Source organism: Sciurus vulgaris, assembly GCF_902686455.1.
Source record: "Sciurus vulgaris genome assembly, chromosome: 7".
NCBI lineage: Eukaryota > Metazoa > Chordata > Mammalia > Rodentia > Sciuridae > Sciurus > Sciurus vulgaris.
In genome coordinates this window covers 97,173,589-97,194,342 of record NC_136467.1, presented here as the reverse complement: position 1 = coordinate 97,194,342, position 20,754 = coordinate 97,173,589, and the positions used below count along the sequence as shown (strand labels likewise).

Here is a 20,754-nt window from a genome sequence, read left to right as displayed (position 1 = left end):
TCACCAATAACGGGTGCTATCAGTTGCATGACTCTCTTATAATAAGAGCCACACAAGGTGAACCCCATCCCCCCCACTTTACTCCTTCACCTGATCTTTATTACCTGCTCTCAGGACTTGTCTTCAAATATAGTCCCATTGGAGGTAGAGCTTCAACAAATAAAATCATGGGGACGCATTCTGTCCATATATTTCACATTCTACCTAATACGACCATATAAAACAAGTCACATCTCTTTTGCTTATACCAATCCAATTTGCCAAACTTTTTTCAATAATTCTTTATAGATCCACTAATTTTCCATGAATGGTTTCACTTCTCTTCAAACTTTAGGCCATTCTCTGAATATGGAACAAAATGTTTTTGTCACTTTAAAAAGGATTATTCAGGACATTAATAATGTGAGCACATTTACTTTGTCTTAGGTGGAACTTTAACTCTCACAATTCTAATTCTAGGTATCATACCAAAGGTATCAATGAGGAAACTATCCACTAGAGAAAATTGATCATAATTTTGTCTTTCACAACCACCTGGTTTTATAATAATGACCATTCTGTAAAAATTGTATCATTTTATATTTTTTCCTACACTCTAACCTCACATTGGGATGTTTGAAAGGGAAAACAACTCCTAAACCACAGATGGAGGTACCAGTCAGTACAGAGTCTCCCTACATTAGCTGAAATTCTAGGACTTCTTGTGTGATGTGTGATACCCTTTGTGTTAATCTTCATCTTGTGCCAGATCTTCCTGGTGCACTGTAATTTAGTGCTCTTCCTAACCAGGAAGTAACATATGAGAAGAGGAATTACTTTTATCTTCTTTATCTATGAATACATTTTTTTTTTGACTGCTTAGAATTTTTGCAAATATTACTGCTATAAAATAACAGTTCCAGTTTTGAAAAACTAAAGACAAAACATTGGATGGAAAATCTGTTTTCTTCTCTCTTTTTAACTTGTTTTATTACGAAATATATACAACATAGAGGGCTTTCTGAATGTCAAATAGACAAACTATCTCTATTACTGCAAAAAATGCACTAGCTATATTAGTGAATGACAGTAACAATTTCTCAAAGAAGGGCAGATTTTAAGGGACTTAGTTTTCAATGCATATGCTATCCTGCTCCTATGCTTTGTGGGCTCTCAGATGTACAACACAGATAGAAGAAGGCTTAGTTGATACAGTCCTTTGCAGCAAAGGGACTCAGAAGTGTTCTTTTTTGGAAAATGTAGGAATAACTCAGGAAAAATCAATCTCAGGCGAAAATAAATACAATGTAAGGTTTTTGAACACAAAAATGCATCCAACAAGTGAATGTGATACTATATATTCTATTGCGCCATCACATTAAGAAATAGAAGAAAATGATCTGAAAAAAAATCTTTCTTTTTGATTTAATCTGAAAATGTAATATGTGTCAGGCCCTGTCCAAAACCCTGGGGACAGAAATGCAAATAAAATTCTGTGAGTGTTCCGAAGGACCTTCCCATCCAGCAGATACCACAGGCATGAAGAGAACTAACTATAAAGCATTAGTCAGTTCAAAGTAGTGAAGAGTACTGACAGGTATGTGTTAATGATGCTATCAGAATACAGATAAGGGAAAGATGGAATTTCCCTGAGGGGTCAGGGAAGGACTGATAATGTAGCAAAATTTGAACAATTGAGATATATGTTATCCATTATATATACATATGTATGCACATATATATGTATATAGTTTTAAAAGTAACATTAAAATTTTAGTCTATACTCAGACTCATTGTTGATGAGTTTAGTCATTCTATTATAATAAAAGCAACAATCCCTGAAAACAAATTCTCACAAATCTATCATAAATAAAACTTTTCTTGAGTTGAAGGAAAATGTGATCAGAACAGTATTGTTTTAACAATTGCATTTCTTTTTCTTTTTCTTAAAAGTTGCTTATAACTTTGGATACATTATATTAATATAACTCAACTAATCATTATTTTGAATGTCAAAGATTTTTAAAAATTTTTCCCTCATGTTCTTAAGTCAAGGGTAACTCTTTTCTTAAATGTAAAATGAACTCCCACCAGGGAATGGCATTTAGGAACAGTCAATGCTTTTAATATGTTATTCCAAACATTTTCTCAGAAGCATCTTTACTGAACCTGGAATAAGTTTAATTTCATAATGTGTCTTAATATAAGATTATTCAGAGTCATTTTTATTTCAGAAATGTGAGATTGTTTGAATATTTGACCTAAAGTGATTATTAAAAAAAAAACTCCAAAAAAAGTGATGATGCCTAATAAGGTTAAATAAGTCATCAGGAATTTATTTGCTGGAGTGGGGACTTCCTTTTATTTCCTCATGAAGATTTCAGCTTCAACATCTTCAACATCAACTGATAGACTTCACATAATAAGCAGGAATAAGAACAAATAAGATGCAGAAAAGCAATTCACATTGCTAATGAAATTTGTACCAAAAATCACTAAATGTGAATATAGGAACAACAATTCTATATCAAATCCTGTAATAATTTTAATATGAAGTACATCTTCCATAGTCATGACTGCTATTTGACTATAAAAATAACTTAAATAATTTTTCTTATTGATATTGAGGAGTTCTCCACTTTGGGAAGTATATCACTAATTATCTGAAAATAATTGGTATGCTGATGAGACCAATTAAGGCAGTACATCTATATACTCCATCAAAATTTCATAGCAATAAGCTAAAGTATTTCTTTGTGATACTATTTACAAATATGAAACTAAATTTCTGATGTTTAATATTATATGGTAACATACCAGAGTAATCCAACATGAATATTCTCAGGTTCAAGTAAGATGTTTTAAGATTCTTTACCTTCGAACTATATCTGATTATTAGAAAAATCAATATAATTAGTCCAAATTAAGTAGCTCTTAGAATATTCACTGAGGAGTATAACAAATAAACTTTTAATAACATTTCATAGTTAATAAGATATGTTAAACAATTAAAAACTTAATTTAGTTCCCATTCCCTTCCCTCAATGGCAAAAAAATGTATTCTCAGGTTGAAGTGACATGTTTCTTGCCTTCAAAATATAACTGATTATTAGAAATATCAGTCTAATCAATAATAAGTAGCTTTTGGAGTTTATATTGAGGAAATTTTACTTGCTTTAACAATAAAAAAAATGAAAAGAGAACAAGCTTTTGTTTGGAAAACAAAGTTTGGAAACTGGTAGTTTCTGCAAGATTTTGGAGGTACTGGGTAAGTGGGTAAGTGGAAGGGTACATAACCCTCTCATTTTTGCCAAAACAATTCTCGTTGAAACATAAGAGGATGATAAAATTTGGTACTTTAGACAAGTAAAATAAAATTAATTTGCTTCCTTTTCTCTTCCCTCGTTAACTAATACATCTGTTCTCAGGTTGAAATTATATATTTTAACATTTCTTTACCTTCAAAGTATATCTGATTACTAGAAAATTTAACTTAATTAGCTCAAATTAAGCAACTCTTAGAATTTGTACTGAGGAAAGTTTTTCTGTCTTTAAACTTCAGAAAATTATACAATAAATAAAAGATGCTTATTTTTAAAAATTATTTTTATGATCTTTATAAGCTTTTGCTATTTTTAGTATTTTGTTATTGATTTACTTGATTTCAGTCACAAATTTAACCATTTAAAAGTAAAAATAAACAATGGTGAAGTCAGGAAGCAACCGAAACTTAAGGAAACAGAAAAAACAATAAGAGTATAGAAGACAAATTCAATTGAGATTAGTTATAGTAATTTATAATAACCTATACGATAATAAGGAACACTACTATCAAAGATAAGAAGAGTTTGTAGCAAGCAAATTAGAGAAGGAACATGGGGGGAGACCAAGGGGAGGGATGTCAGTGCTAGGCCATATATATTGCAGAAGTAATTAGAAATGGCAAAATGTGGGTGGCCCACCTCTTTGGAATCTGAAGTAGTAATAGCAGAGAAAAGAGTCCTTAGGAAGGAGAGAGATGAAGCATCCATCCATAGTGGTCACCGTGAGCAAGCCATGTCCCAGTCTCTCACTAGTTAAGGCAAGCTTCTCTAGCACAGGCAAGTCAGCCTGCCTTGCAGGGATCAGACAATGTGTAACAACTGCCTGTGGAAAGTTAAAACCCGCAATTTTGATATCCTTGTACTCAGGAGGTGCCATACAAATGGCAGAACAATTAGTATATGGTCTGCAATTTCTTTTCCCCTTTAATATTGGCTAACCCAGAGAAAGCACTGTGAAAGCAAACGGAAGTGATATTTTTGGACTCTCAGAACGGTGATACTTTCGGAGCCTAGAAATTAAGAATAAAATACAAAATAAACAAGAAAACTCCATTACTTCAAAAAGTATGTGCCACGGTAAAAGAAGACAAGGTGACAAATGCAGTAAAAACAAGATATGTGCCAGAACCGATATAAATGCAGGTTGCTATGGCACTCTGTTGAGGCAAGTTGACTAAGTCTTCAGGGAAAAGTTCCCTAAGGAATCTGAGCACAGAAAAACAGGTGCCTGCAGAGCGCAGATGGTTAGGAGTCCTCTTTTGGCAGAGGCAGGGCCACAACCAAGGACATAGTGTAAAAGAGGGCTGGCAACAACCCTGCGGATGAATTCGAATCCCAGGCAAGTGGAGGGCTGGAAGTTAGTATTTGCAAACCAGCAAGAAAGGAGACTGAAATATTTGAAATAGGTCAGTGATATCTTAGAAACTCATCTGACAATCCTGTAAAGAAATACTGAGAATGCCAACCATTTCTAGGAGGAAGTGGAGGTGATCCTAAACTGTTGTTTCTGTTTTGGTTTATTTCTTTCTCCCTCCTCACCAAAGGTGGTTTTAAAATTCTATGTACTCCGTGGGTAATCACATCCTCCCTCATTCCTTCCGAGTTACCCTTCAGACCTCTGGGCTTCACCCTCTGTCTCACAGAAAATCTCAACCTAATATTCCCACAGGTAATTTAATTAGGCTCTTCAGTTAGGTACAAAAGTGAATTTACTATGTTTAAAATCTCAAATATATACAGTAAAATTAATCTATTTTAGAAAAGTAAATTTATTATCTTTTCCCATTGACTTGTCCTTTCCTGTATTTTCCATCTCAGGGTAGATTTTTCTCAGCTGCTTAATGACTCCAGAATAAAAATCTGGCTGTTATCCTTGACTCTACCCAGTACATCAACTTTAAGAAAACTCCTTCTGGACTTGGTGGTATGCACCTCTAGTCCCAGCTACTCAGGAGGCTGAGAGAGGAGGATCACCTGAGCCCAGGGTATGAGAACAGCCTTAGAACACAAGGGAGCCTCCAAAAAATAATAATAAAAAATAAAGGAAAGCACTGACTTCAAGAAGGCAAAGAACATTTTCATTAGTAGAGGAAGATGAAGCCCTATCTTATTACTCATCAATCAATCCCCAACACAGAACAATTTCTGCTACATAGTACTCTGTAGACAAATAGATAGATTTGTTGCATAAATAAGTAAATGAATTTTTGCTCTGTTTTTGTCTGTTCTTATCACATTTTAAAACTATATGCAAATGAACCAAGAATTTTTTTAAGAATATAAATTGATTTCTAAGCAGATGTAAGATAGTGAAATACAAAGAAACATTATGCTAGGAATTTTCTTTTTAGTTAGATTTTAAATTTTTGTTTGAAATGGACATTGTGTTAAAAGTCATTAAAATATGCCAAGAAAGATGTGTTTTGGTAAAAATTATCTGACCTAGTTACTGTAGTAAAGCAATGTAGTTGGAGTTTTACCACTCAGTAACTATGTAAAGTCAGATCATTTAGCTTGAATGTCCCCCAATTCCTTCATTTGTGAAATGGAGATAGTACTATTATCTTTTTCAAAGTGCTACTGAAATAAAGAACTTAGAAGAGTATTATCCAAAGAGAATATGATTAATAACTGCTGTTATTATAAGTACCATTGTTTTTATGAACTTTATAAAATTTGTAACATTTTAAAAAAAGATTTTCCAAAATGATCTTATTTCCATACATCCTTGAATATGAGACCAGGTTTTTACTTTGTAGTCCAACACCCACAAAGAGTGAGGCTATACAGTACAGCAGATGTTGGAGCTGTGCTGACTCTGTTCAAATACTGATTCCACCACTTGCCAGTTGTGTGACCTTGAACAGTCATCTGTTCTCACTGTGCTTCAATTTCCTTGGTTGTGAAATATGAGTAAGCACCTATTAACTTCTTTGATAGGAAAGGTTAATATTTGTAACGAAGTTGGAGCAGTTCCTAGCACCACCCCTATTTAAAAAATCAACATGTTTCTAGAATACTTATTAAAAAATGAGAGCTCCACCAGGTACACTGCTGCACGGATGCATGTGATCCCAGTGGCTCAGGAGGCTGAGACAGGAGGATCACAAGTTCAAAGCTGGCCTTAGCAAAAAGTGAGGCACTAACAATTCAGTGAGACCCTGTCTCTAAATAAAATACAAAATAGGGCTGGGGATTTGGCTCAGTGGTTGAATGCCCCTGAGTTCAATCCCCAAATACCCCCACCCAAATGAGAGTTCTAATCAATGTCCCTTTGTATAGATGATGTTATTCCTCACATTCATGATAAAGACTGATGGACAAGGCTTTCGTCAAAGTCCCAAGGTAGAGTCAGCAAACAGTAGTGACAATGAAGAACATGATTTCTGGGTATTTCAGAAAAAAGCTTTTATTTTCTTATTCTAAAAAGATGGCCAATTTATACTGCCTCAAATACCAGGAGGCTACATATTCATTTATATGCTTTATAAGTAAGTCATATAAAAGTAAGGTATATGACATTATTTTAGTAAACCAAAATAATAATTCTTTTAACACTAAGTATTCAAAAATTATGTGGTGCATGAACTAGGATCAAATGTTTCATAGCTTAAGTATACATTTGTGCATCACAATTAATTTCAAAACATGTATTTCCATGATAGAATACAGTGGAATAGTAATATCTTGAAAAAGAAGAGTTTTTCTATGTTTATTTAGCATAAGGTAGAATAAAATGTTAATGTTGGAAAGAACCATTAAGCAAAACAATGTTCAAGGACAATAGCCATTCAGTCTAAGTTCTGCAACAACTCAGTCATTTTCATTTCAACTCTGAGTCCTTTTGTAGATTCAAGAAGGATAAATGGCTTGCCCAAGGCACTGTGACTTTGAATTAAGGGAGTCAGGATATTAATTTCAGACCTCCAATTCTATATCTTGAATCTCTATAACCCCTTCTCAGTTAAAACTTGTAGTCAGATTACTGAATTCTTAAGAAAAAACTGTCATATGTGATGGAGAAAATGTAGCATATCTCACAAACGGTAACATGATGAAGCACTTGGAGAGTTGTTTCTCAATTATCAGAAACTAGTTTTGTTATCTTATGCTATGTAACTAGACACTGCTGTTTTTGCCTGTGAAGGAGCCAGTGTAGTTGCTGATAAAGGCAATTTTAATAACATTGGGTTATGTAACATTTTACAAGTGACTTTATGAAGTACTTCATTTTCATCTTCATGGATTATGCTACAAGTTCTCTGAATTCATGCTTCACTTATTTTCCCAATTCTCAGACTCCTTAAAATTTAAATTATGATTTTCATATGTGAGATAATTCACCTGGGGATTCTGTTCTCTAGCCTTTGGCTAAATTGGCCTTAAGTCCTTAAATTTCACTCGAAAACCATCTCTCAAATTAATAGCCCCAAAGCACTTAAGCCAAAAATTGATTTTATTTTACTTGTTATTGAGTTATAGATTATACTGCAAAATTAAATAGGGTTTTAAAATTATGATCTATATTACTAGAATTCCCTAACTAATATAAACTAGATTACTTTTTACTTTACTTTACCCATATTCCCTTAACCATCTGCAAGGGAATATTGAAGAACTTTGATTTTAATAAATCTATTAAGATGGAAAAGAAAGTTAATATTAATTTGTTTGATTTTATTCTTTTTTTTTCAGTGTTTAAGCTATTGCCTTCAAATTGTGTCATTGTTTGGTTTTGCTGGTTTGCTTGTTAGTTTTAAAATGAAAACTCTTTGAGACCTTTTACACTTAAATGGAAATTTAGGGAGGAACAGAAGGAATACCAGATGGGAGTCTTTCAATAGGTATCCTTGGGGATATTTCTTGAAAGTGAGGTGATCCTAGTTGAGCAGAATGTAATAGAGTTTGTGATTGGGATTGTATCTTAATAAAAACAATGTTGCATAATTTATAGTCTGAGTAAATAGTATATTACAAATATATATGTTGGGTTGTGTGTTGTGTTTAGAACTATCTTGAGATGGAATACACTTAAAAATATAATCCAACTTCATCAGTTATAGAAGAGTAGCTTGAGGCACAAATATTTCAAGAAATGGTTAGTAAAGCCAAAAAATGTTATTTTTGATAGAAATATGATTAAAAATCAGGTGTGTTCATTTCATATCTGGTATTTTTATACCACTCTAAATTATTTCTGGGAAGAAAATATATTTTCCCCATTTAGCATTATTTCCTAAATTACAACATTTTGTTGAATGTAAGTATATAGAGAGTGTATATAGTATATAAAGTGTATATAGTATATACATATATATACCTTTATATATAAAATGATATGAGTATTTTAAAGACTAGCGATAAATTGACATACATTTACTCTCCACACATTGAGAATTGCTTCCAGTGCTTGTGTCTCTTCCCTGTCTTTCCCTGCTAATCCCTGTGCTTATTTCTGATTTTATTAAGTCATCTTTTTCAAAATTTAAATTAAAAAAGAAAGTATGTATGTATATATGCACATATATATGAACACATGTATCTATACATATGTTTAGGTGTACAAATATACACTGTTTAGGTTTTCCTATTTGGGGAAGTTTTGAAATGGGGATATTTGTTCAAGACTTCTTTTTTCTCCTATGTTGTTTTATTCACTCTATGGATCACGTTGGTGAATGCAGCTGAAAGTCACTGATTTTCTCTACTGTATATGTGTGCAGTACATATAGCATATACATAATGAGATTAGTGAACATTTTGCTTTTCCTCATTTGTTTCAAATACTTTTTCTATGAACATTTCAGTACACATCTTGCATGTGTATATAAGAATTTCACCTAAAAAGAAACATTTGCTATTTGGGATGTATACATCTTTTACTTTATAGGTGATAGCAGATGGATTTTCAGTACATATACAAGAAATATTAAACTTTTTCCCTGCAGCTATGATTTACGTAGTGATTATAATGTGAAATGAATTTATCTAACATGTGCCCCTTTTTTCCAGTGGAAAACATGAGCACTAAACGGAATGTATTTCTTTTACTCATCATCATGAGCTTAAATAGAGGGGGTCATTTCTTTGGTTAATTTACCAATAATATCCATGTCAGGGAATTCAGGGAATGGTGTTCTGTTCTTGTTCTTACTGGTCTTGACTATAGCAAGATTGAGAAGCATCTCTTTCTGAAAACTCCCTCTCCTTCTAGCTTCTGTGATCGTTCATTTTCTTGGCTGTTCTTTTGCCCCTGTGCCTATTGAATTAGCTTCTCATTAAATGTCAGATATTCTCAGACCATGTACTTGGCCTACTCTTTTTATCACTCTCTCCTGACATTGTCATAATAATCTGTTCTTACATGTGTAAATCTTACAGGCTGTTATGTGACTGGCAAAGATTTTCTCCCATTCTGTAGTTTTCTCATCACTCTGTTGATAGTATCCTTCGCAGTACAGAAGCTCTTAAATTTGATCTAATTCCATTTATCAGCACTTGCTTTTGTTTCTTGGGCTATTGAGTCATATTCAGGAAATATTTGTTTGTGTCAGTATCTTGAAGTGTTTGTCCTATGTTGTCTGCTTGTAGTTTCAAAGATTCAGGTGTTATATTAAAGTCTTTGATTCATTAAGAGTTGATTTTTGTACAGGGTGAGAGGTGGGGGTTCCAGTTTCAATCTTCTATATTTGAATAACCAGTTTTTCCAGCACATTTGTGGGAGAGTCTGTCCTTTCTCTAGTGTGTATATTTTTGGCATTTTTGTTGAGAATCAGATGGTTATAAATGTGTGAATTTATTTCTGGGTCCTTTATTCTGTTCCATTTGTCTATGCATCTGTCCATATTTGTGCTTTTACCAGGCTTGGTAGTGTGTTTTCAAGTCAGGTATTATGATACCTTTAGCATTTTACTTTCTGTTCAGAAATGCTTTGGCATTTCAGGGTATTTTGTGTTCATCTGACAGGATTAATATCCAGGATATATAAAGAAACTCAAAATACTTATGAATGAAAGACAAACAATCCATTCAATAAATGGGCATATTATTTGAATAGAAACTTCACTAAACAGTAAGTACTTAAGGCCAATAAATATATGAAAATATGTTCAATATCTTTAGCCTTCAGGGAAAGGCAAATCAAAACTACATTGAAGAACCAACTATTTATTTTGTCAATTTTTTGTATTGTTTCTTTTGTTTCAATTTCATTGATTTCAGCTCTGAGTTTAACTATTTCCTGTCTTCTACTACTTTTGGTGCTGTTCTGTTCTTCTTTTTCTAAGGCTTTGAGCTGTAGTGTTAGGTTGTTTATTTGTTGAGTTTTACTTCTTTTATTAAATGCGCTCCATGAAATAAATTTCCCTCTAAGTACTGCTTTCATAGTGTCCCAGAGGTTTTGATATGATGTTTCTTTGTTCTCATTTACCTCTAAGAATTTTTTAATTTCCTTCCTAATATCTTCTGTTATCCATTCATCATATAATAGCATATTGTTTAATCTCCAGATGTTGGAATAGTTTCTGTGTTTTACTCTTTCATTTATTTCTAACTTCAATCCATTATGATCTGATAGAATACATGCTAGTGTCTCTATCTTCTTGTATTTGCTAACATTAGCTTTGTGGCATAATATATGGTCTATTTTAGAGAAGGATCCATGTGCTGCTGAGAAGAAAGTGTATTCACTCTTGGTTGGATGGTATATTCTATAAATGTCCGTTAAGTCTAAATTATTGATTGTGTTGTTGAGATCTATGGTTTCTTTGTTCAATTTTTGTCTGGAAGATCTGTCCAGTGGTGAGAGCGGCGTGTTAAAATCACCTAGTATTATTGTGTTGTGGTCTATTTGGTTTCTGAAATTGAGAAGGATTTGTTTGACATACATAGATGAGCCACTGTTTGGGGCATAGATGTTTATGATTGTTATATCTTGCTGATTTATGCTTCCCTTAAGCAGTATGAAATGACCTTCTTTATCCCTTCTGACTAAGTTTGGCTTGAAGTCCACATTATCGGAAATGAGAAACAGGGGGTATTGCAATACCAGATCTTCAACTCTACTACAAAGCAATAGTAACAAAAACGGCATGGTATTGGTACCAAAATAGAAAGGTAGATCAATGGTACAGAATAGAGGACACGGACACAAACCCAAATAAATACAATTTTCTCATACTAGACAAAGGGGCCAAAAATATGCAATGGAGAAAAGATAGCCTCTTCAACAAATGGTGCTGGGAGAATTGGAAATCCATATGCAACAGAATGAAACTAAACCCATATCTCTCACCATGCACGAAACTAAACTCAAAATGGATTAAGGACCTCGGAATCAGACCAGAGACCCTGCATCTTATAGAAGAAAAAGTAGGTCCAAATCTTCACCTTGTTGGTCTAGGACCAGACTTCCTTAACAGGACTCCCATAGCACAAGAAATAAAAGCTAGAATCAACCACTGGGATAGATTCAAACTAAAAAGCTTTCTCTCAGCAAAGGAAACTATCAGCAAGGCAAAGAAAGAGCCTACAGAGTGGGAGAATATATTTGCCAATCATACTTCAGATAGAGCACTAATCTCCAGAATCTATAAAGAACTCAAAAAACTCTACTCCAAGAATTCAAATAGTCCAGTCAACAAATGGGCTAAGGAAATGAATAGACACTTCACAGAAGAAGATCTACAAGCAATCAACAAACATATGGAAAAATGTTCAACATCTCTAGTAATAAGAGAAATGCAAATCAAAACCACCCTAAGATTCCATCTCACCCCAATCAGAATGGCGATTATCAAGAATACGAGCAACAACAGGTGTTGGCGAGGATGTGGGGAGAAAGGTACACTGATACACTGCTGGTGGGGCTGCAAATTAGTGCAGCCACTATGGAAAGCAGTGTGGAGATTCCTTAGAAAACTTGGAATGGAACCACCATTTGACCCAGCTATCCCACTCCTTGGCCTATACCCAAAGGACTTAAAATCTGCATACTACAGAAATACAGCCACATCAATGTTCATAGCTGCTCAATTCACAATAGCCAGACTGTGGAACCAACCTAGATGCCCTTCAATTGATGAGTGGATAAAGAAACTGTGGTATATATATACAATGGAATATTACTCAGCCATAAAGAATGATAAAATTATGACATTTGTAGGCAAATGGATGAAATTGGAGAATATCATGCTAAGTGAGATAGGCCGATCTCAAAAAGCCAAAGGACGAATGATATCGCTGATAAGTGGAGGATGACACATAATGGGGGGGAGGGAAGGGTTAGAGTTAGGGTTAGGGAGGGGGGCAAGTATAGAGGAAGGAACTACTGTATAGAGGGTAAAGAGGGGTGGGAGGGGTGGGGGGAAGGGAAAAAATAACAGAATGAATCAAACAACATTGCTCTATGTAAATTTATGATTACACAAATGGTATGCCTTTACGCCATGTACAAACAGAGAAACAACATGTATCCCATTTGTTTACAATAAAAAAAAAAAAAAAAACTACATTGAGATTCCATCTCATCCCGGTTAGAATAGCTGTTATTGAAAAATCAATAAATTACATGCTGAGGAAGATGTGGAAAAAGGAACACTTGTTTACTGTTGGTGGGAAGGTAAATTAGTTCAATCACTATGGAAAAGAGTATGAAGAGTTCTCAAGAAACTTAAACTAGAACTACCATGTGACCCAGCCATACCACTCCTAGGTTTTTATGTCCAAAGGAATTCAGCATACAAAAGAGATACCTGTATACCCGTATTTATTGCTAGTCACAAAAGTCAAGTTATGGAATCAGTCTAGATGTCTCATTGCCAAATGAATAACTGAAGTAAACATGGCATTTATATACAATTGAACATTTTTCAGCCATAGAGAGGATCAAAAATCTTTCCATTTGCACAAGTATGAGTGAAACTGGAAGACATCAAGTTAAGCAAAATAAGCCATATACAGAAAGACAAATATTGTATGTTTTCTCCAATATGTGAAAACTAAGGAAAAAATATCTGAAACCAAAGCAGACCAAAATAAAAACACCCAAAGATGATCTGATAAAAGAAGAGGAAATTTTAGGGCCCAGGAAAGGGATTTGAGGACTATGGTGGGGAGAAGGGGAAGGACAGGGTAAGAGAAGGGAGGTGGGACATGATCAAAGCGTGATATATGCATGTATGGAAATGCCAGAGTAAAATCCATTAATTTGTACTTACGGTGTGTTAGTAATTATAAAAATATTATGGGCTGAGAACACCCTAAGTCATGAATATAAATGTCACTTATACAATTGAGTTGAGTTACTCCTTCTGCAAACTTTTCAGATAACGCAAAATGTCCAAGCTAATTATGATGTCATTCTCCCCCACAAATTTTTCCTCAGTCGTCCCCCTAGTAATGAGTTCTCCATTTAATATTTTAAACCAACTGTCTTTTCTTGCTCAACACATCCTTCTAACCTCTTCATAGGTTTAGATGTTCAGAGATGTGCCAAATTTCTTTCTACATTTTCTAATAAGATTAAATAATTAGGGAGAGGTAGATACAGTGGTGAATGCAAGCCAGAGAGGTCTTTGATTAAATGCAAGGAGACCTTTTCAAACTAAAAATAAACAGAGGGATTAAGGAGAGATTGAAAACATATTGGAAAAACACAGATTAAATTGAGACAATCACAATCCTTTTCAGATTCTTGGCACTCAGAGTTTTACAAAGAAACAAATGCAGATTTGAAAAAGAGATGGATCAGAACAAAAACTGTAAGAGCAGTTGGCGGGAAAACATGGAGTAGTGCTAACAGAGTTTGCTCTTTGTTGGTTGGCAGTCCTTTTTGCACTAGGGAGTGGAGTAAGTCTGTGGTGGGCTGCTGGTCGACTAAGAATGCTGCTTACATTTGTAAGGAATGAGAAATGATTCTCGTTGGACTGGTCTGAATCTGACAATTTGTTGAATTGTAGTTAAGTGTCATTGATAGCAGAACAGACAACCAGAGGTCTAAATGATAGTCCTGCAGAATGAGTAAATGAATGCCTTACCATATTACCTCTGCAGGAAACAATTCATTTTGAAATGTTGCAATGCAATCTCAATGTATCTATTTGCTTTTGTTTATATCATCACTGGGTAGGTTTATGTAAATGCCTTTTTAGTTTGACTTCCTATTGTGGATGATCCTCTTTTTACTGATTAGATGAACAGAATATGAGTGCAGGGTAGGAAGAATTAACCTTTCATTGCTTATTGAGTTCAAAAGGATTAAATGTTGTCACCTTTCTTGATTTTGTTCCAGTTGTGTCTCTCAATTTATTTTTGATTATGATTTGTCCACATCAGTGTTTTTTTAAGAACTCAAAGAGGTTGAAAACCATGTTCTACATTTACTGAGTGGTAGATCTATCTCTAGACAGACCTCTCTGAATTGATGATGAGTTGTGATTAGTACATAAGCTACCAAAATATTCTACAGATAGTGAAACAGATAGCCGAGATGAGTTTCAAATTTATTCTTTGTAATCTATCACAAATTCTTAAAGATAATTCTGTCATTATGTTTCAGACTAATAATTTAGTAAAGGTAATTTTTTGGGGTAAGGTTTTTATGAATAATGATTTATTGACATTTTAATAATAGTGAATGAATCATGTCAAATTAATTATTGAAGTTCTAAACTGATGATTTGAATATACTTGTTTTATCAAAGTGTTCTTAATTCTAAAGGGATTCACTGAAAAAAAATTAAACTATTAAACTTCTTTACTATGGCAAAATTAAAAATTAATGTAGATGTTTAGATTATTGGAGCAGCCACTAATTCTTCAAAAATTCCAGTCCAATAAAGCAGCACATGGCATCATCTATTCCATGTATAAATCTTAATGATTAACTTTCCATGTGAAAAATCAATCATTCCAGAACTCATTCTAATTTATCAATTTCTGTTGAAAGGAAGTAAAAAAACACTAATGAATTAACAATGATATTTATTTCCATAGTTATTTTATTTCCTCTTGCATTTCCCAAAGAGTTGATAGAATTGTGACTTGATCTTCATTTGCTAGAAATTAAGGTTTGGTGTCCTTAAGTAACTTGGAACTGAAAGCAGGAGTCCATGCACTTGGAAGTGTTAGCAATTAACATACTACCAAGGAAAATGTTTTCCTACCACCAGAGAGGAGGCATTTACTCTCGGACCTTGGAAGTTATCATCATTTAAAGTCATCAGGGGACACTGAGTTTTTCGTACTCCAGGCACAAAATTGAGAGTGTCTAACTGTTTCATTTTCTTCTCACATACTGAGCTCTGTGTGATTTTGTTAAAGGAAGCATTAAACAACCTGTCAGTACATACACATTGGATCACAGACTCTTCTCATGTGGGAGGGCTCTGGTTAGTACAGAAAGACATTATTGGAAACTCAGATATTAGAGGATAAGTGTAACAGCGTTTATTGGTTGAAGGAATCAACCATAGTTCCCTTCCTTAGTGTTTTATGCTGAAAACCTGTTGTTTTTAATTTTCTGAGCACTGACTTCCCACTGTGCTTAAACAGCAGCTCTTAATCAGAACACAATAATTAGATAGTTAGAACCTGCATGATATTTAGATATTCGGTGGAGTTGCATTACACAGACAGGTCTACAAAGTTGGATTTCCTTTTTCTTTTTCTGATTCATCATATAATTTCTTTTGAAGTATTATTGTCCAGATACATTTTATAATTTGCCTGAATTAATCATTTAGTGCAATGCAATACAAGAGTATCTCTCTCTTTCTCTCTTTCTCTCTCTCACACACACACACACACACAATTTATACAGTTATTGTGACAGAGCCATAGTGTAAAAAAAGAATAAAAACTCATTAAGGATCTGATATAAAATCTTTCAAACATAGTATGTTTTAATGTATGCACATAATTTACTGGGAAGGATTGATCTTCCCTCAAATTTTCTGTCTAATTGCAAACTCCCTGACTTCCCCAAGGAAGGCAGTAGATTTCCTTACATATTTTCCTATGTTACTTTTTTATATTATTCATATTTATAAAAGAATAAATACCTAGTAGTAATAGTTGTGTATCTTCCCAGGAGGATATTAGCTCTCTTGAATCCTTAGAACTTGCACTTAATTAATGTATGTTACAATAATAAAAGTCTACATGAAAACCTATTTTTTCCTTGGGAAAATGTATCATAATTTCAAAATAAGAAATCAACCCAAATGTAAATAACTAAAGATTAATTTATGTATATTTTAGAATCTCTTAATCCATTCTTTAATGGATATTTCACTTAATATATAAATGAAACTATAACTATGTGACAAGCTATTCTTGCCTTGGTGTAAGCAAAATAGACATTTTCTACTCTTATGAGACTTATAGACCTGTTTTTCCAGAAAAAAATCAATAAAGCACATTAATATTATAGAAAAAGTCACAAAGTCTGTCAAATGATCAATAAATGCACTGCTAATGGAGTAAATATGAATCTAAAATAGTTTTTTCATTCTTACTGATACAGAATGAACTAATTTCATTAAATGCATGTGTCAAATCAAATACGCAAGAAAATTTTGTTTTTCATGTGTATTTGTTTTTAAAATGCTTACCTTGTGTATACCAAAAATCATAATAATAGTTAAGTAGATTTATATCAATTTGTGCTACCTGTGGTACTTCGAAATAAGAATATTTTAAATTTCCAACATAAAGATAGTACGTTCTAGTATGCAAAATGTAATGATAAATATAGTAAGAGAAAAAAATTCATAAATGTAATAAGCTATCGGTGCATTTAGCAATCTCAAATTTTTAGGCCAATTTTCTGCAGTAACATAACATGGAACCAAATAATCAATAGCATTTAAGTCAACATGCAGGCTTTTATCCTAGAATATAGCTTAATAATAAAGAAAAGAAGCTAATTATTCAAATGGAAATGTAGAGAGTGGGCTGGCATGGATACAAAGTGCTACAGAGAAAGTCCTTAAACATTACCAAGTTCATTTCTCAAGTGGTATTTTTGGCTTATTATTAAGCAGGCACATTAACATATCCAATGAAAATTATTGACTTAGGAGTGCACAAAAACCCACACACTTAATATTACACACTATACACAGATTACAGACATATAATGGAAAAATAGTCCAATATTGAAACAATTCTATTCATTAAGAACAATATGTTTTAAGTATACCTGGCATGATAAGTAAATATATATATATGTAATATTATATATATTAGTAGAATTGCTCAAAATTTCTTTTTGAAATCATATAGATGACTCCACTAATCAGGAAACATTTTTAAAGTTTTCCTTTTTCTCTCTTCAATAAGATGACATAATTAATATTTTTATAACATCCATGAAACTACCTGTTTTTTTGCATGAAGATCTGGTAATCCACCGATAAAGACAGATCCTGAATTGGGCAGTGGTTGTCCTGGTATGTCACTGACAGATATGCTGTTTTCTATAATTCTTCCTAGAATAGTCAGTTCAGCTCTGCATGGGTCCAATTCTTGCCTGTAACGATTTAAGAAAGAAATTTATGGTTTTAGGATGTGTTGCATAAACATTTGTCTGACCAATTAATTAAGCTATTACCAAAAGAAGAAAGATTTAAGTAAATAGATTATCTCACCATAAAAATCAACAAAGCCAGAAGTAGATTAATCTGTTCTAAATTAGAAACCCTTAATGCTTAAAGTACCTAAATACAACATTAAATTTTGACCAAACACAAATTTTAGTCATGACTTAATGAAATTGAGTAAGTCCTGATAATAAGCATCCTTCTCAGTAGTAACTGAAAGAATGATAGAATATAATAGTCTTGTTGGTTACTTATTACATTCTTGAATTTTCTGTATGAATGAAAATAATCAGATTTAAATGTGGTTACACAGGGTAAAATATATCTTTAAAGGAAAAACAGAAACATTGCAGAAGAGTAATTAGTTGTAGAAATATAATTTATACCAAGAAGCAAAATGTGAAAATTTTAAAAATAATAAAATTAAATATAATTTTAGAAAGATGAGAAAAAATACAATACTCTAATATATAGATATGAATGTATCATTTACTCTATTGATATTTTAATTATTTAATCCAGAAATTGGCAAACAATGACCTGTGGGATGAATCTTGCCTGCCACTCTTAATAAAGTTTAATTGGAACACAGCCACATGTCTCTTCATTTGTAATCTATGAGAGATTTCATGTTAGAGTTGAATAACTCCAGCAAAGATGCTAAGGCCCAAAGGACCAAAAGTGCATCCTACCTCTTACAGAAAAACTTGGTAGATTCATCATCTATTCAATGGATCTGTTTCCCAAGTGGGCAGCCTTACTATAATGCTTTCCATACATGTTCTGCAAGAAACAGCATCCACCTACCAGTGTTATGCTATACCATGAGCATATGATGTTCTGTCTTTCATATATTTATACAAACTTTTATTGAATTATAACATATATAAAAAAGAGGGTAAATGGGAAAGCTATATGAAATGTATTATGAACATGTCCAAGTAACCATTAGCTTGATAAAAAGACAGAAAATTATTACCCACTCCAATTCAGAAACACAAACATCCATTTTCATTCATTTTATTTTAGATGCTCATTTTGTGATTGAAGTTAATAATAGTTTATTCATTTTCATGGTACATCACAGGATATCTCATAAACTACTTATTGTAGTGTTGATGCATTTGAGTTGTTCTGATTTGGGGGTTATTATGCATTATGCTGCTATGAATATGCTTGCATATATTATTTAATGCAAATATATGTGAATTTCTGTTGAAATTTTAATTAAAAGATTGACTTTTCTCTATGTTTGGGACATATGCTCTGTTGGTTAAAATGTTACAAATGGATTATTTTTCATTTGCTTTTAATAATACCAAAATTATCATTAATTTTGTAATGGTATCCTTTAAATTTTAAATTAAAATTTGTACCAATTCAGCAACCATTTACTTAATTATTATTATTTTGTTGCTGTTCTTGTTTCTGATCTACTCTACATTTGAAAATGTAGTTTAGTTTTGACATTTAAATCTACAATCCCTCTGAAATTTATTTTTATAATCTGAGATATATATTAATTTTTATTTTTTTCTTATGGATATTCAACTGACAAGGTAACATGAGCAAAAGAAAGAAAAATTATCCATTATCCAGTATTCTGCCATCTCATTCTGTCATAAATCAAATCCATTTATATCTGGTCTGTTTTTAGGCTTTTCTGTTCCACTGGTCAGTTTTTCTATCTTGCACTAATACATCACTGTCTTGACACTTTCTCTAAAATAAAGTATTTAATACTTGGTAAAGTAAGTCCTCCTGCTTCATTTTTGTTTTCTCAACATTGTTTAGACCTCAGGGGTGTGTGTATGTGTACATTTGTGTGTGTGTTCCTGAGCTTTCCTTCTCTTTTGTGGGTCTATATTTTTACTTTGTACTAATATCACAGTGTCAGAAATATTGATGTTTTATGTTTTTAGTTGTCTAGCTTTTTGATTGAGATGATTGAATATCTTTTTCTTCTTTCTTCCTTCTTAATTTGTGGTGAATTAAACTGACCAGTTTTAGAATATTTGAATGTATTCCTAGATCATTTTTAAATTGCTTAAGATGCATGACATTTTTATATAAGACTGGGTTCACTTTCTGTATTTTCAGAAATTTTTTATATATGCTAACAAGAATTTTGACTTTCAAATTTCTCTTCTCCTTCTCTCTTCTCTTTCTCTTCTTCTACTGCTCTTTGGTTTCAAGGTTATGTCCTTGTCTACTTTCAGAAATTCCTTTTACCTTGATGGTATATCTATTTTTTGTATATGGTAGAATTTAGTACACAGAAAACTGGACCTGAAGTTTTCCTTGAGATTTCTTTTGCTCTTTTATCTTCATGATTTCCTTTGTTTAATTTGTTCTGAACTTAATTTATTTTTCTCTAAGTTTTTAAATCTAATGTGCTCTCAAGATTGAAAGTTTCCTGTTAAGCTTGAGATATATTCAACAAATTCAATTTTTTATTATCATCTGTTCAAAATATTTTAAAATTTTCTTTGTGATTTTATTTGTTCAATAATCATTCAGAATTGTGTTACTGAACTTAAAAATATACAGAGATTTTCTGTTTTTTAATATTCTAATATAGCTTAAATCAAGGTTGCTCAGAGAAATTTTCTGCTTACTCTTTTAATTCTTTGAAATGTATTGACTCAGGCTACATAGGAAAGTATATAGTAAATTTCAGTAATATTTTCAGACCCTATGATTTCTGTAGTTGAGTGTAATATTCTATATATGTGAATATGCCCCTCTCACATACATGTATTCATTTTTATAGTGAGTTTAAAAGGGTACAATAAAATAGTTAAATCGTGTATGATGCATGGGATTTCTTTCCTTAAAAACAATGTTTA

General features: G+C 32.6%; 1 protein-coding gene across 1 annotated transcript in view; it reads right to left on the bottom strand.

Annotated features, from left to right (window-relative positions):
* Positions 1-20,754, bottom strand: part of EYS (eyes shut homolog) — a gene marked incomplete at its 5' end in the record, with an annotated part of 1,696,555 nt that overhangs the window by 560,612 nt on the left and 1,115,189 nt on the right. Inside the window, 1 exon segment of the mRNA XM_079147376.1 lies at positions 17,685-17,835. Coding sequence (XP_079003502.1) covers positions 17,685-17,835 — 151 coding nt within the window.